This window comes from Nylanderia fulva, unplaced genomic scaffold (assembly GCF_048542155.1).
Source record: "Nylanderia fulva isolate GAGA-0341 unplaced genomic scaffold, ASM4854215v1 Scaffold437, whole genome shotgun sequence".
Taxonomy (NCBI): Eukaryota; Metazoa; Arthropoda; class Insecta; order Hymenoptera; family Formicidae; genus Nylanderia; species Nylanderia fulva.
Window position 1 is genome coordinate 69391 of NW_028190518.1, and position 18532 is coordinate 87922.

Here is an 18532-nt window from a genome sequence, read left to right on the forward strand (position 1 = left end):
ATCTATCGCTGGAGCGTTTTACGAGCACGAGCTGCATCGCGCAAATTGTCCAGATGTGTACCTCGTGGAGAAAATACTGCGCAGGAGGGGTGACGAGGTTTACGTGAAATGGCTGGGATTCGACAGTTCGCACAACTCTTGGATACATAAAAACAATGTTATTTAATGTTATTTTATTCAATCATTGTAGTAGTAGTAGTAGTAAATTTTATTGGTCCCCTTGGGGTTTCAATTCCCTTACAATTTAACAATACAGCAGCCGCATATACAAAGGTACTAATTCAAACAAAAACAAAAAAAAAACAAAAAATATAAAACGCACGCTACCATGACCTCTTCGCTATTAACCTCTTAACCTATCTTATTGCTAACTTAACCTATCTGTCCTAAGGGGTTGGACTTCCGCTTTGGGTCGCCCGTTGTCCAGGCCATCTCCCCTTGGCTTCTAGCCCAACCCCATGTACACACACACACGCTTCTTGGACTTCCGTTTCCTCTTGCTTTCTTTTCTTAAACATTCTTCCCCTTTGCCCCCCTCACGTCATTCTCTCCTCCATCATCCTCCTTCCCTCCTACTCTCTCCACACTTCTCTCTCCTCTCCCCTTTCTTATCTCCCTTTCTCTCTCTATCTCTCTCATCCATCCTTCCCCTTCTCCTTTTTCTCCTAGTATCTCCCTCACTACTTCCTGCCAACTCTCTTTCCTCTCCCCCCCTCACTTCACACCTCTCCCATACATGCTCCCACGATTCTACCTCCTCTCCACATATCCTACATTTCCTCTTTTCTGCTTCCTCCCAATACCTGCTTTCTAAAATCTCACTTCCTAATCTGAATCTTGCTATCCTCCTCCATCTACTCTCTCCCCAATCCTTTCTTAAGTATTCTGGCACTCCTTCTCCTCTAACCTCCTTGTACCATCTGTTAAATTCCGATCCCTTTATTCTCTCCTCCCTCTCCCTCCTCTGCTCCTCCAGATCCCTCCTTATTAACTCCCCAAACCATCCCTCCTCCATACCTCTTCTCTCCTCCACCTCCTCTATCCTCCTACCTCTTTTCCTGAAATATTCTTCCCTTTCCCTTTCCCACTCCGATCCCACTCTTCCTATTTTCGCCCTTTCTCTCATTTCCTCCCAGCATTTCCTCGCTAGCTCGCTTCCTCTTCCTTCCTCCATTCTCTTCTCGAAATTCCATGCCCTTTTTCCGGCTCTTATCCTCAGCTTCTCTCTTCTCAGTTCCTCCCTCACCATATAACCTGGCGTTCCCCTCTCTACTCCTAATATCCATCTCAGGTATCTTTCTTCCATCCTTTCCATTCCCTCTCTCTCCTTCCACCCCCATATTTCCACCCCGTAGCTCATCACTGTCTACACCAATTTGTCGAAAAGCCATAATCTTCTCCCCCAATCTTTTCCAAACTTTCTCTTTCCTATTCCCCATACTTGCCCCATAATAGCCGCCGCTCTCCTCATCCTATCTTTCACTTGTCCTTCTTGTCCTCCATTCCTCTGTAGTCTATATCCCAGATACGTAAACTCCTTCACTTCCTCCATTTTCTCTCCTTTCCATCTCCACTCCCTCTTCTTCCATCTTCCTCCCTTTCTCCTAAACCTCATTATCTTCGTCTTCTTTGCGTTCAGCTCCAATCTCTTGTTGTCTAGATATTCTTCTAACCTTTCTACCATACTTCTCAGTTCCTCTTCCTCCTCTACCAACAACACCATATCATCCGCGTATGCCAATGTATAAATCCTTTTTTCTCCTATTCTTACTCCTCCTCTTCTCACCTTCCCCATTTTTTCCTCTAAATCCGCTATTAGGATGTTGAATAGTATTGGACTCAATGGGCACCCCTGTCTTACTCCTTTCTCAATCCAAAAACTCTCTCCAACTTCTTCCCCTATCTTTATCCTGCATGTTGTCTCTCTCATTACCATCTCTACCCTTCTTCTCAATCCTTTCCTTACTCCTCTCTCCTCCATTGCCTCCATTAATTTCTCCCTGTTTACCGAGTCAAATGCTGCTCTCAGATCTATAAACAATGCCGTTAGCCTTCCCTCTTTTTTTTCCAGTTGTCTATTGATTAGATAATTCATCCCGTATATGTTGTCTATTGTTCCCATTCCTCTCCTAAACCCCATCTGATTTTCTGGCACTATCCCTTTTTCCTCCACATCCTTCTTCAATCTTTCTGTCGATATCATCGTGTAAACCTTATACATTGATGGCATCATGGTTACTCCCCTGTAGTCTTCCACCTCATTTCCATCCCCTTTTTTCCTTATCGGTGTAATCACTCCCTCTATCCATCTCTTCGGCCATCCTTCTCCTCTCCATATTCTATTACAAAAATCCAGCATCCAATCCTCCACGTTCCCTCCTCCATACTTCCATACCTCATTCGGAATCTCATCTATCCCTGTCGCTTTTCCTGCTTTCAGCTTCTTTATTGCCTCTCTCATTTCCTCTCTACTTATTTCCTCCTCCTCCTCCTCCTCCTCCTCTGTCCTGTTCCCCTCCTCTCTTCTTTTCCTTTCTTACCTTTCTCTCCTCTGTTCCTCCTAACAACTTCATAAAATATTCTCTCCACTTTCTCAATCTCAATTTCTTCGTTTATTCCTTTCCATCTTCTTCTCTCTCTGTTTATTATCTCCCATACCTCCGATTCTCTTTTCACCTCTGCTGCCTTCTTTTCCCATTTCTCGTTTTCTTCCTTTTTCTTCCTCTCACACAATCTCTTGTAATCCCCTCTTCTCTTCCTATATTCCTCCCCCTCACCTCCTTCCCTCCACCATCTCCTCAGCTCCCTCCTTACCTTTCTTTTCTCCTCTCTGCACTCCCCATCCCACCATCCTCTTTTCTCCTTCTTCCCTTTCCTCCAGTCCTCCTCTGTTGCTCTTAATACTTCCTTCATCCTCTCCTCTATTCTTTCCCATTCTCCATCTATCTCTTCCTCTCCTCCTCCTATTTCTCCTATCTCCCCCACTTTTCCCTCAAAAATCCTCCGGCCCTCCTCATTCCATACTCCTCTCCTCCCTCCTCTCGACTTTCTTCTCTCTCTTCTCTGCCATCCTTCTATCTCCACTTCTATTGGGTGATGATCTGAGTCCACCTTGTCTCTTATTCTTAACCTTCTCACCTTCTCTCCGCTATCCTCATTTCCAATTACGTAATCTATAACCGTGTTCCCTCTTCCTCCTGTAAAAGTCCATTCTCCCTCCTCATCTCCCTTTGTGTTACCGTTCATTATGCTCCAACCTCTTTCTCCCATGAATTCCAATAGTTTTCTTCCCTCTGCATTGATTAATTTGTCTTTCGACTTTCTTTTCTTTTCCTCTTTCCTCTCCTCTTCCGCATTCTCCTTATCTCAAATTCTACCCCCCTCTTGTCCTGTCCTCGCATTAAAATCTCTTCCTATTATCGTGTAAACCTCCTCCTCTTTCTCCTCCGTCCACTTCTCCATCTCCCTGCACGCCTTCTCTATTCCTTCTCCTACGTATACTCCTATCACCCTCCATTTTTCCTTCCCTATCTTTACTCTTCCTACCACAAAGCCCTCCTTACTCAGCTCCATCATTCCTCCTTCTCTGTAATCTCCTTTTTTATCCCCATAATCATGCCTCCTTTCGCTCTTCCTCTCTTCTTCTTTCTACTTGCTCCTTGCACTCCCCATACGTATCCTTTCGGTAGGTACCTTCTCATCTTCTTCCATCCTTCCTCTTCTATCCATGTTTCTGATAACACTATTACATCCCATTCCTCTAATCCTTTCCAAAAATCTATGTCCTTATTCCCTACTCCCGCTACGTTCCAGAAAACTACCTTCCATCCTTTTCCTCTCTTCTCCTTTTCCCTCTCTCTCTCTATCTCTACTTTAGCCCATCTTCCTTTCTCCTCTCCTCTTCCCCCATTATCATATTCTTTACATTTCCCTTCTCATCTCTCAGAACTTCCTTCTCCTCATCCCATCTCCACCATTTTTCTCCTATTTTTAACTTGCCATTACTTACCCATGTCCTTTCTCCTCTTTTCTCTTCTCTCCTTGCTATCTCTCCCAACTTTCGTCTTATCTCCCTTTCTTTCCATGTTAAATCCGTGTCTATCCTTTCTTTTCTGCCTTTCAGCCTCTTTTTCTTCTCCATCACTTCCCATTTCTGTTCTTCCTTCTCCAATTCCACCACCACCATTTCTCTCCCCATTCCTCTATCCTCCCCTATTTTCCTTATTTTCATTATCCTCGCTCTCGCCTCTATCTCCTCTAACAATTTTTCGGCTCCCTCTCTTCTTTTCCCCTCTTTGACTAATAAGCCTTTTATTACTATATTCTTTCTTTTTTCCTCTTTTTCTAATATCTCCCATTTCCTTTCCATTTCCCCTACTCTCTTCTGTAAACCATTCCCTGTGTGCTCTCTTCTTTCTCTCTCTCCCTCCTCCTTTTCCTCCATCTTCCTCTCCAGTCTATCCTCCTCTTCATACCTTCCATGTTCTCTATCATTTCTTTCTTCTCTCTTTTCCACCTTTCCATCTGTATCTTGTAATCTCTCCTTATCTCCTCCATCTCTCCTCTTATCCTCTCTCCCTGTTCCTTTATTTCCTCCCTGATCTCCCTCATTTCTTGCCACATATCTTGCAACAATCTTTTGATCTCTTCCTTCTCTCCATCCTCTTCACCACCTTTTTCCGGTGATCTCGTTGTCTTGTTGCTTCTCTTAAAGATCTCACCGCTCCCTTCTCCCGTTTTTTCCTCTAACTCCCTTTTTTTCCTCTTCAGTAGATCTTCTATATTCCCTAGACTTCCACTTCTTTCTTTTCCCTTTTTACCTACCGATCCTATTATTCCTCCTCCCTCCGCTCCCTTGCCTCCCTCTTTCTTCCCGCTCCACATGCTTTCTAACCCTTTTAATCCAAATCCTCTCCGCTTTCCTCTCTATACTCTTCCTTTCCCCTGTCCCTCTCTTTGCCTACTTCTCGCCACTCTACGTTCTTCCTAATCCTTGCTTCTTCTTTCCTAAATTCCTTAGCTATTCCCTAGCACCTTTACTCTATTTTTCTGCACCCCGCTTTCTTTCTTTATACCCTATACTCCCTGCCCACTCTCAGCTGTCACCAGCCTCCTATTTCTCTCTTTCCTACTTTCTCTGTCTAACTATCCTCTCTCACACTACTCTCTCACCCTCTCACTCTTCTCCCTCTTCCTTTTCAAACTATCCTCTCCACTATCTCTGTGCTCTAACCCCTTTAATCGCCCTCAACTCTTCACTATCACACACCACGTGTACTCTAATTCTGCACCGGAAACGGAAGTCTATTCAATCATTGTATAACATACTATATATTGTAAACCATATATAACAAAAAATATATAAAATATATATATATATATATATATATACTTCTCATTAATACATCCTCACAATATAATAAATATAATAAATATAATAAATATAATAAATATAATTTACAACGGTATTCTATAATGTCCCCACGGCAAGGTGTCGGTCGACTCAGGTACGACATACCGTTTGTCATCGTAGGGACTTAGAGCAATTTTTGTCTCGCTGATGGTATACACTTTATGCAATTTCGATCTTATGCATGACTGCTGACGCGTCATTTCAATTTCGTCATTAAGGCAACGCGTATAATCGTCGAATGTTATACTACGCGCTACGACGTTACTTTTGACACCTTTTGCCTTTTTAGTGTCCTTTTTACCGTCCACCCGCAAAGCATACATTTTTGCTCTAAGCCCGACGAATTCGGTCATTATCGCGCCGTTATTCTCATCTTTCATCAGACCTGGCACCTTTTTATTCGCGAGTGGTATACCGTACGCATTATTCGCGGCGTAGTCGCTGGTATCGAATCGAGCGATATCGCGTTTCAAATTTTCATAGACATCCTGACATTTAATTTGATATATTAAACTGTCCGTGTCGGTGTACATTACTCTACAATTGTCACGATAGAGCGGTGACATGTATTCGTGATGAAATTCATAAAGACATACTTTTGATATGTCGAGTATGCACATGCCGACGTAGATTGGTTTGTAGATTTTAACTTCGAGTTTGCGTAATTCAATTGCAACTAATTTTTCCGAAAATACGCTAGTACTATGAAAATTTGGTTTCGCGATCATTGCCTCCGCACCGTACCGTCCGTCCCATTTTGTTAATAATTTTACATCAACATGATTGCGCACATTTTCCATCGTCTTGCCGAATACCGCATTATTCATCAATTTATATAAATTTTTTTCAAAATCGTTTTTCGCATGTGTTCTAAACTGCGTGTTGAGTTCGATGTATTTTTGCAGCCACGCTGACTGCGTGAATTGTAGTATGCGGTATATTTTTGTTATGCGTAGCCCGTGGCGCGTGCACTGCTGTAGATTACGATAGTGTATCACGTAGCGCTTCTTATCGCAAAGCGTTGCGAGAAGTTTATACTCCCGCTTGCCGGGCGGCTTATCGCGCGTCGGGCAAAACGGTAGGTCAATGTGCGCGTCATGAAGATGCCGCGGATACTCTAAATCTACTTCGAGAACATAGCCTATAGGCGAATCGAACGCGATAGATGATACGTCAAAATTCGATATATCGTCGACCCACCGAAAATCGGCATACGGCAATGGTTGACACATTGCCCATCCGTACAAATTATTTACATCGAAATACATGAGGTACGATGAGGGTTTCGATGGGTCGTACGATTGCATGTACTTGTTATTAGCCTGTGCGTATCGGCCTGAACATTGACTAAGGCCGCCGCGTATACCTCGTTCGACAAACATTACCATGTCAATGTCTGTTAATAATTCAAATTTTATATTCGTATGTTTTAACATGGCGTCCCATGTATATCCGAGGAGAGTATAATAATATGCGGGATCGAGTCCGTAACTTTTTATACAACTATCGCGAAAATTCTCAAATATATCGGCCAATAACAAGACATCAATTTTTAAATATAAATCGCTATATTCCCCTAGCGTTCGAAGGGAGAATCGGCTCCAGATGGTCTCAGCGTGCGCGTAATCACTCTCGGATACTGTGTCGCCGGTTAAGGAACTGTAAAATGAGTCGCGCGGCGGTAAACGTGTGTCTTGTAATCTGTCCACGCAGTCAATGTATTCGTACGGAAAGACGCCCTTCCGTGTCAATAAATTGAATTTTTCACTAGTTAAATTTTGATATTCCGAATGTAAAATTTTTAGTTTTTCTTTATCCAAAAATGACGCTAATTTGTCGAGACTAGCACTGAGAAACTTGTACGAATCGATAAACCGTAATTTGATATAATTTTTCGAATTATTATCTTGTGTCAATTTAACAGTCTTCGAGAATGAAATGTATTTTTCTTTTGTTATCGGCAATAATTCGATTTCCCCTTCGAACGCTGTGGCTATGTCCTCGATAATAAAATGCGCGTCGTAGCCGGACAGATTGTGAAAGACTTTAGGAATACAAAATGATTCTTTGTAATTTAAGTTACAATTTGAATGCGCAGGACCCCTGTACCGCCCGGTGAGGTGGCAATGATCGCGGACGCGTGTATCGTCTTCGTCAAACGGTTTTTCACAAATGTGACAATGCGTCGCGGTGCGAAATTTTAACCACTCGTCAGGCGTTAAATTTACCATGGGGACATTGGTCGTTAAAATATTTTTTACGCGGATTGCTAAATTTTTAAGCTGTTCGGCGAACCATGCGACGCAATCGACACTACGGCGGGAATTGTACGCGGACAACGAACTGTCGTACGAACACTGTACATAGTATGCGATGCTGAACACTTGATGGTGTTGATGATTTTTGGCATCTTCGGTCTTTGCCAAAACACACTCGAGGTCGGCGTACACTACAAACGGCAGCCGCTCCTTCCTCGTGTAGTTGTCGAAGCTGAGCCACTTGTCATTCTCGCTCGGCAACCGAATAGCGCAGTCGTTCAGTTTCCCGCAATCTTCCATATGCGCCTGCAATTTATCCACCGCTCCGAAATAATGTAGGCATCTGTAAAAAAAAATAAAAAATAAAAAATTTAATTAGAAATATTTTAAATATAATTTAAGTTTACTATATACTTACCGATCGCAAATAAATTTTTGACCATTGTGTTTGCTCAGTTGCGAGCTCACGAGACGAGACAGATTTTTTATGCACGCGAAATGTCCAACGCTGTTTTCGTCCTCCACGTACAGCAGATTGACGTGCCTGTCCTTCTTTTTTTCCGAAAGACGCAACGGGACGATGTTCTCGTTCTCGATGATGTACACATTCACGGAGATGTCGTTTGCAAGTTCAAACTTTTTAATTTGATTCACAGTCACTGGAAACTCAATGTTTTGGAGATTCAGCACTGTTGTGTAATGCGGATAGGAGGATTCTCGTTCCATATGTCTTTCAGCGGGGTACAGAGCGGCCACCACCGACCATGCAAAACACGCATTGTCCGCTGATTGCACATTAACCACCGCTCTCTTTGCCATAATTTTTTGCGGTAATTTGACATGACATCCCGCGCGCATTGGATTGTACTTATTTACATTCACTGTCAAATCTATTATCCGCGACAATGCCCAACCGCTATCGCGTTCCTGGAACTCTTCTAGCGATGCTAGCGTGGGCTCGATTACGCGGCGCTCGTACCACTCGCGTACATCGGACGTGCGAAAGAGTTCAAAGTTTCTCGTGTTAATACTTTTATTGGCGCGCTTGTCACCGGACACAAATTCACCTTTGAAAACAGTGTTCACTTTTACACTGATGTGTCTCTGCAGCACATTCTCCACGTTCTCGACTACAATGTCTGCGGCATTTTCCAAAAACTGACGCGGTTCAATGTGGTCTGCGTTAATTATCGCGCCGGTCAGTATACGGCTATCGAACGCCGTATCGATTTCGCGCCAAACGAGTCTTTGCGCGTTATTGCCGCCGCCACTGAATCCGCCGCCACTAGGCATGGATTCACCGACATACCGTCTCTGCAAGCGCACCTTTGCACCCTCGAGTCGCGCTATTCTCGCCACCAGAGATTGTCTATGTCCAATCGAGAGACGTGGACGCTTGGCACGGCTGCGTTCTTCCAGCTCTTCGATAAATTCTTCGCACTCTTGCAGCCATCCGAAATATTCGCCCAAGTTAGCAACTTGGCGGGAACGCTCCAACAGGTCGCGCTCAACGTTCTCCATTTTTGTAAAAAATTCACTTTTTTCACACTTATTACAAAAAAAACTTCTTTGCACACTAAACTTTTTTTCTTGCACCTCGAATGAAAGCGTGCGCTCGCCAGTTGTACTATGGCCCGGCAGCTGCATCGGTCCTCATTATATATCCCGATCATCCCTTTGTTCGTGGGGATGGTGATGCAATTGTTAATTCGCGAGAAATATTTGTGTGATATCTTCGGAAAAAATTTAGATATCGCTGATAATTCTTAGAAATACATAGATAAATTTCACCCCGTCGGATCGACACGTCGGATCGGATTAACATGTCGCAACCTGTACGGATCAACCCGCTTGATTGTCGGCAAACCTTTTGTTCTTAGTAATTCGCAGAATTATCTTATCAAATTTAGATATCCGATTGTCGGCGCTCAGCCTAAAAAACGGCGGCAGCCATTCGCAGAATTTTTATCTTATCAAATTTAGATGAAGAAACGCAACCCCTTAGTAATAGGATTGTCGGCGCTTAGCCTAAAAAACGGCGGCAGCCATTCGCAGAATTTTTATCTTATCTTCGGAGAAAATTTATGAAAACTTTGATACCGCTCAAGCTTATCTTTGATACCTTACAAAGACGCCGCTTATCTTGGATTCGAAAACTTAGCTTATCTTATCTTGGATTTTCGGAGAAAATTTATGAAAACTTTGATACCGCTCAAAGACGCCGCTTATCTTATCTTATCTTGTTTATGAACATATCAGGTAACATGATCCCCTTATCTTATCTTGTTTATAAATATATCAGGTAACATGATCCCCTTATCAGGTTATCTGATATGTTTATAAACAAAGATAAGCTTATCTACTGATAAGACCCCCTCCCCCCGCGTGACGTCACCCCCCTCGCCACCGATTCCCCCCCGCCCCTCACCCCCCCTCATTGCCCCCGGGTTAGAACTCCCATAGTATACCTACTTACTTGAACAAAAAAAATAATTAAATGATTTAAATATAGCACATTTTAAATCAAGAAACTTATATAATCGAACTCTGTTTAGGAAAAGGTAGAACATTTCATTTGCCTCTGCCTTTACAAGAAACATTGGATAAGGTATGTCCTCCGGAAGATCCTATAAATTTGAATCACGAGTTGCACATTTTCGTTCGAAGTATACCCAAAAATTCTAAAGTGGTTTGGGAAAATTTGATAGATATTAATAAAGTGTATAAGGCTTTACAATAGTTGAAAGAAAATAATCCTCATTACTCGAAAATTCGTCTTCCAGCGTCATCTGATGATCTATTAAAGGATAAGTTGCAGGAAACAGAATATAGGATTGTCGATGAGGAAAGCGACAATGACAAAATAAATGAGGTGGTTGAGAAATTACCAGCATTTAATTTGTACAATATACAGCAAAACAAAAATAATAATGATCAAACCGTTTTAAAACGTACGGCTTTTCTCACACAAATCACTGAAGATTCGGATATTAACGATCAGTATACAATATACCCAATACACGCGAAAAGAATCGATAACGAACCTGCATTGAAGCTTTATCAAATGGTGAAACATGAAGATTTTCCAATGGATAATCGTTATAAATATCTGGATGTCATGTGTTTCCCTGATTTATATCCTGATGGTGTCAATGGACAACGAGAAGATAGAAACTTTGCATTGCCGGAATATTTATTTATTAGAACACGATTGATGTCGAAACATAGTAAATTCAGGTTGAATCTGCAGTATCTGTTTTTCCTTCTCAATGATGCTAACTACCGACAGTTGAAAAGTGGTATCTATTATACGATGATGGTTACTAACCCACGAGAGAGATACACTGCTGGTAAATACTTGAACGAATTGAAAGATTACGAATTAGAATCGAATTTAATGAGTATTTTCGCAAAACTGAGTAATACGGATCAATTTTGGCGACAACCGTCCAATAATGTAAAATGCATGACTTTGCATTACGGTCCAGCGACGTGGTTTTTGACTTTGAGTCCTAGTGAATGGAAATGGTCCGATTTGGGTGAATATTTACGAGATATGAATCCCGATAAAGAGAAGTTAGGCATCAGCAAACTAGTCGCATACGATCCTGTAAGTACTTCTAGATTCATGTGGATAAAATTCAAAGCCATGATTGATTTTATTTGTTCGTCCGATAATCCAATAGGAAAAGTTATTCATTACTTCTGGCGACTGGAATATCAAAGTAGAGGTATTCAGCACATGCATTGTATGATTTGGATAAAAAATGCTCCAGTAATAGGAAAATCGCCGGATGAAGAAGTTGCTACGTTTATTCGAAAATACGTAACGTGTGAAATTCCAGATGAAAATGTTTCGCCAACGTTGTACGATACGGTAATAAGTGATCAGAATCATAAACATAACTCGTATTGCATGCGTACGAAAAAAACGGAAACTAATATATACAGAAAGTGTCGGTTCGATTTTCCTCGGCCAGTTACTGAGAATTTCGTTTTAAGAGACGTTATCACTTCGATAGTCGGTAGAAAAAATTTACGCAGTAAGAGCAGATTGTACGATCTTCCTCGCAAGGAGTCGGAAAGGTTTATAAACGATTATAATCCGGCTATCAAATTAGCCTGGAAGGGGAATATGGACATACAATTTATTGGAGAAAAATCAGAGTTTTTAATCATATTTAACAAATATACACCCGTTTCGAGCAACAAGGCAAAGTTTTCTGATCAATAACTTACTCCCTGAAAATACGGTATAACACAAATCGGAAGTTGATACGAAAATTCGAAATTTTACTAAAGAAAGATTGGAGGTTTTTAATTTATACAATTTTCACAACTCTTATTTCAATTATTTATTCTACCCATCGAAAGTTTTTTGAGAGCAGGCCGCCATGTTATTTTTCTGAGTCATTAACAAATTGGTACTCTGGAATTACGAGCAATTATTTTTCATTGTACGGGCTAGTATGAATTTCAAATCAAATCTCTATAAACGACTATTATATTTTGTGCACTAAGAATAACATATCGCACTTATTTTCTAGAATCAAATTGTAATCAGTTTTACTTATATGTATGTATATTCAATGTGAACTTGCACCTTGAATAAAATATCACAGTTACTTTTCATGGTAATATATTATTACTAAATTTAGATAATATACACTTTACGTATGTTCACTTTGAACTGGCACCTTGAATAACATATCAGTTACTTTTCGTGATAATTTATTATTAGATCGTTTAAATTTTTGAGTACCTTCTTTTGAACATGGCCTGACCTTTTCATTTTTATGATTTTTTTAGGATCCTAATATTTTCTAATTTTAGGAACCTAAAATATAATACTATTATGAGTATTTCTGATGAGTGATTCATCACAATTATATTGACTCATTAGCACACTTTAGAAAATTTTAGTTTACGAATTTTTAGTTCAACACAATTAAATTTTTATATTTAGATTATTTTTATATGACATTATTATATCTTATTATACATATGTATAACAGTTTTTATAAGTTGTTTATTATATAGAAAATATATATTCTGATATTTCTCACTATCTCTCTCTCTTAAAAAAAAAAGATATAAATAATATTATTTTGTGCATTATTAATTTCTATATTATGTATATAATTTATATTTTATAAAAATATTAGTTCCTAAATGTGCTTAAATATTTTGCTGATAATATTGCTTAAGTGTAAAATACAATGTTTATAATATTTTAGCGTATTATTATGTAATTGTGCTGTCTATTTATAAATATATGCCAGCAAGATTTATAAAAAAAGTTGAAAACTTTGTTAGAAGTTGTGTAATATAATATTATTTTCTCTTAAGTATAACGATATATAAGGATATGCTAATAAGCATATTTGAGAAAAATAAGAAAATACTTTATTCTGAGTAATCTTGTAATATATATTTATACACATTTCTTCAGATGATAAAATGAAATATCTGTCTAAAATATCTTATTTGGTTGTTCTTCTCTGAGCAACCTGAGGTTAGCTTATTGTTATATTTATTTGTTATATTTAATTGTTATATTTATTTTATTAATTTAATTAATTTAATTTAATTGAGGAATATTGTTAGAAAAAATGTTTCAAGCATATTAAAAAAATTGAAATTTATTTATATGATAAAAGCGCGGTAATCTGTCTTTAAACACAGTCTGTGTCTTTAAATCGATTATGATGGATTCGAATTTCGAGGAAAAAATTGTCAAGCATATTTTTTTCGCACATTTATATGAACGATAGAAATTATATCTGTATATTAATCTATCAAATTGTGAAATTAGTTTCAAATTATTGCCGTAAAATTAATAATATTAATAAATATTGTTAAGTATACTTCATTTTTCTATAAATGCAAGTTTGAAACTCATGGATTTGACAATGAGTACCATGGGTTCTAAACAGCAACATCTGCAGAACGATTATAAATTAATTATTTGTCATGCATACGATATAAATATCACTTTTCGTATACGGTGGTCATATTTTAAAACATGAAGATTTAGGATTTTTTATTTATTGAAAAGATACACACATAAAACTGTATCATGTACGTACATTTAAAACAGTTCCGGTCGATCTATAAATATTGCTTCAATTGCTACGATAAATATTTCCTCATTCCTATCAATTTACTAATTATATATACTCCGATGAACATTGGAAACAAAGTTTCCAAATCCATTACATTTCATCTTTTTGTGTTTCTATTAATATTGTTTAATTAAAAAAAGAAACGGATATAAATACATATAACATTATATATGTGCATATATATATATATATATATATATATATATATATATAATATATAAAACATCTGAGGAAAGCGTTTAAAAAAAAGCAAGTAATTTTATAATTTTAATTGACACAATGACAATAAGATTAATTAATTGAGAGTAATCGTCATCAATTTTGAAAAAAGAAATTCCTTCTTTTATTCGCGCGTATCCCTCAGAATACAAGTTAAACTACAAATTGCGATGAGGATTCGTGAAATGGATGATCGAGGACTTATGATTCAACAAATCATTCACCAAACTGACTTAGCACAAAAAAAGTCAATTGGAATCTCTTTGATTGGAAGTTACTGAAGTCTGTCACATTATTCCAAGATCTATGAAGTCTACATCTGAATTGGATTTTTCCTTTTCCCGAATCTGTTCCTTGTTTAAAGAGAAAGAAGAAGAAAAAGAAGAAGATTAATGATAATCTTCTTATTCGATATACAAGAAGAAGCTTGCAGTTTCTCCTCTAACAGTTTACATCAAGCATTCTTATATCATATCATTTGAAGATACTATGGGAGTATGATCACGAATTTCGTTATAGCAAGCTTGAGCAATCAACATCTGAAAGCCTTCAACGTTAAAAATTTCATCTCACTTGATTTAACTACATATTAACAATGGCAGTTATCGAGATTCGCAACCGACTTCCTAACAGAACAATTAGTGAGAGATCCGTTTTGCGACAATTACATATAATGACGTTTTGAAGAATAGTTTATATCAGGAGACGCGGTAGCGTCTCGCTAAGTTATATCTTTCATTCGTCAAATTAAAATACAATCTACAAAAAAACAAAAAAAATATCGAAAGATATCGAAAAAATAGCGAAAATTATCCGTAGGACGCTACTGTGTATCCTTCACCTCAAAAATTTGAAATACCTACTGTTTGGAGTTTGACAAGTAAAAGTTATCGCATATCGATCAATCTTATATTTCGGCATTAAAGTTTTCGATCATTGTATTTATATATCACGCCCTTTGTATAGCCAATTATATCAGCGTGACAAATATATTATTTTCGAGTCTCGTATTGTTACGATGCCGCGACCGTGACATTCCTTGTTGTTTTTCGCTGCCGATCAGCTGGCGATCAGCTACCGATCAGCTGTATCGCACTCAAATAAACATACCTTGCTCCCCGTTTTTCACCCTTACGACGGGGAATTCTTGTCTCTCGACACCTCGTCAACGGCAGTCGAGCTGAGCTCTCTGATCAAGCAAGGTTGTCGCGCGAAGGCTATGTATCTCGAATTCAGTTTTTGTCTCCATCTCAATTGTGTGTTTCTCAAATAAACTCTTAAAGGATCAAATCAGTTTGTCATCTCTCTTAAGCAATGATCTTTCATCTTTCCTCTATCCTATCGTTCGGTTAATTTTGATGTCTCCAGTGAGAACGTGGATTTTCATACAGTTCATGTGCGAATCCCGGGATCTTTGAAAACCTAACTATCTCGCGTAAGCACCTACCCTCAAAAATTTGAAATATTTTATGAACGGAAACATACTTTTCAAAAGATGACCATATCAATCGAAAGCGCAATTTTTTCCGAGTAAAATGAGATTTTAACGAACTTGATAGCTCTATTGGTTGCGGAGATATGAATTTTTTAAGTAATTTTTTGGTCGAAAAAGTGTCACTTTTTTTTAAGACAACGGCGTCGTACTCGTCCGCGGTTACCCATCCCGACAAAGTGATTTTGTCCGCAGCTGCTTTATCTTATCCGCGGTCACCCATCCTAGTATAGTGACAATTTCCTCAGTTGCTTAACCTTTTAAGCAACCAAACGAAAAATAAATTCTCGCTCTCTCACTCTCTTTCCCTCCCTCTCTTGCCCCCCCCCCCTTTCTCCCTCTCTCTCTTGCTTTCCCACGTCTTCTTTCGCTCTCTCTTGCCCTCTTTCGCTCTCTCTCGCTCTCTCCCGCTATCTATCGCTCTCTTTCGCTCTCTCTCGCTTTCTTTCGCTCTCTCCCGCTCTCTCTCGCGTTCTCTCGCTTTCTCCCGCTCTCTCTCGCTCTCTCTTGCTCTCTCTCGCTCTCTCTTGCTATTTTCCACTCTCTCTCGCGTTATCTCGCTTTCTCTCGCGTTCTCTCGCTGTTTCTCGCCTTCTCTCGTTCTCTCCCGCTTTCTATCACTCTCTCTCGCCCTCTCGCTTTCTCCCGCTCTCTTTCGCGTTTTCTCGCTCTCTCTTGGTTTTTTTCGCTCTCTCTCGCTGTTTCTCGCCTTCTCTCGTTCTCTCACGTTCTTTTCCGTTCTTTCTCGCTCTCTCTTGCTCTCTTCCGCTCTCTCTCTCTCTCTCTCTCTCTCGCTATCGTTCTCTCTTGCTCTCTTCCGCTCTCTCTCTCTCTCTCTCTCTCTCTCTCTCTCTCTCTCTCTCTCTCTCTCTCTCTCTCTCTCTCTCTCGCGTCCTCTCGCTCTCTCTTGATTTTTTTTGCTCTCTCTCGCTTTCTCTCGCTGTTTCTCGCCTTCTCTCCCGCTCTCTATCGCTTTCTCTTGCTCTCTTTCGCCCTCTCTCGCTTTCTCTTGCTCTATCCCGCTCTCTCTCGCGTTCTCTCGCTCTCTCTCGCCTTTTCTCGTTCTCTCACGCTCTCTATCGCTCTCTTTCGCCCTCTCTCGTTCTCTCGCTTTCTCTCTCACTCTCTCCCGCTCTCTATCGCCCTCTCTCGCTCTTTTGCTCTCTCTCTTTCTCTCCCCCCCCCCCACATCTGCCTTTCTCTCTTATATTTAATAATATTACAGTTACTTTAGGGTTTAACCTCGGACAAAAGCTGAATTTTGGCAAATCTTCGTTTTTGCATAAGATTAAAAAGGAAAAAGAATTACCATTATTATATAGTGGTCTTTAAGAAAAAAAAGTAAACAATTAGGCCTCTAATTTTGTTCTTTGCAAATGTCTAGTTAAATATCGATTTTACAGAAAAAACAAAAAAATACAAAATTAAAGAATGGATAATTTTGCATAAAAATGTTATCTATAAGTTTTTCATACAAGTAATACTTTTTATGTAAATAATTTTACAAGACATACGCTGCACGGTGTATTCACGGAGCGTGCTGACAGATGTTATGTGGATTGAAGCGTTACACGCGCGCACAAAAATGTCATAACTTTTGAACGAATTATTGTACAAAAATGAGTGAAGAGTCGAGGGTTGAGAGTCTGAATTGAGAAGTCAGAGATTTCAACTTTTTAATGCAACCTTTTGTTATTCTACGCTAATACTTTAAAAAATTACGATAATTTAAGCAAAATGTTACATGTAATGTTTGTCTTCTTTTATTAAATTAGTAACAGATAGTCTTAGAATTTTTTAAAAATTTATCATAAAATAACAAAACAAATTACATTAAAAAGCTGAAATCTCTAGATTTTCAACGGTTCTTTTTTCATTTCTGTTCGATAATTTATTCAAAAGTTATGACATTTTTGTGCGCGCATGTAATCTACATAACGTCTGTTGGCACGTTCCACCACGTTCTGTCAATACACCGCAATAAACAACTTGTAAATTTTTGAAGTAAAAAGTTTAGCTTATACGAAAACAGTTATAGAATACTTCATGCAAATAACAGAATTTGGGTACTAATTGTTTAATTTTATTTTTTAACGGCCACTGTACAATGATAAACTTTTTTCTTTAAATTCATAGCAAAAACGAAAGTCTTTACCAAACTTCAATTATTCACTATTTTTAATAATTTAAATTTATTGTTAGCGTATTTCGCCTTTTAATTTTGACAAATTTATTTTGACATTGTATTGCGACTTTTTATTAGAATTTTTATTTATATTTATTTATTTATTATAATGTATTGCGACTTTTTATTATAATTTTTATTTATATTTATTTATTTATTATAATGTTTATTGCGCACTGAAGAAGACTGATTGTGGGTACAGTCAAAACGTTTGTAAAGGGTTTTTTTAAATTAAAGTTTTTCCAAGATTTATAATAATTTTTTAAATATTTTTTTTGCTCATTACACATGGCCTCGTAATAGTTATCATTGTGAAACTTCAGTTTGCTAACATTTTTTCTGAGGTATCGCTCAATTTTTATCTAAAGTAACTGTAGTATAAAATATATTGAGAGTCACTATAAAAGCTACACACATGCACATACATATGTAAGTACACAAACATGTGCGTACGTAAACATAAATATATGTTTACATATACATTTTTTTTATTATATCTTTTAATGAACTTTGCAAAAATATGTGAAATCCCACTAAAAGACATCACAGATGTAAAAAAGTGCTAAGTTATATCTTTCGCAAGCAACAATAATTCTTTACAAAATGTCGTAATCAAATATATTATCTTTTCAAATATTATGTTTATAGCCAAAATAATCCTTTGCAAAAATTAATCATTATCAAAAATATTTTCTCAAAAATTATATTTATAAATTACTAGCTTTTCGGACCGCGCTTCGCGCGGTCCTCAAAGCCTTTCTATTCGGACCGCGCTTCGCGTGGTCCTCATATAGCCTATATTAAAGCCGTTTTAACACAAAAAATTAATTCTTTTTTTGT

At 38.4% G+C, this 18532-nt stretch overlaps 2 protein-coding genes across 2 annotated transcripts; both read right to left on the bottom strand.

The window, feature by feature from the left end:
• Positions 1 to 5457: 5457 nt before the first annotated feature.
• Positions 5458 to 6421, bottom strand: LOC146721649 (uncharacterized). Its single transcript, XM_085486473.1, has one exon. It carries the CDS (start codon positions 6238 to 6240, stop codon positions 5458 to 5460), a length of 783 nt encoding a protein of 260 aa, XP_085342599.1. The 5' UTR covers positions 6241 to 6421.
• A 1664-nt stretch (positions 6422 to 8085) lies between these two features.
• Positions 8086 to 9199, bottom strand: LOC146721650 (uncharacterized). Its single transcript, XM_085486471.1, has one exon. The coding sequence runs from the start codon at positions 9190 to 9192 to the stop codon at positions 8086 to 8088; it is 1107 nt and encodes a 368-aa protein (XP_085342597.1). The 5' UTR covers positions 9193 to 9199.
• Positions 9200 to 18532: the final 9333 nt, after the last annotated feature.

Coding starts and splice junctions, on each gene's coding strand:
- LOC146721649 (XM_085486473.1), bottom strand. CDS start 6,240: ATGAATAATGCGGTATTCGGCAAGACGATGGAAAATGTGCGCAATCAT.
- LOC146721650 (XM_085486471.1), bottom strand. CDS start 9,192: ATGGAGAACGTTGAGCGCGACCTGTTGGAGCGTTCCCGCCAAGTTGCT.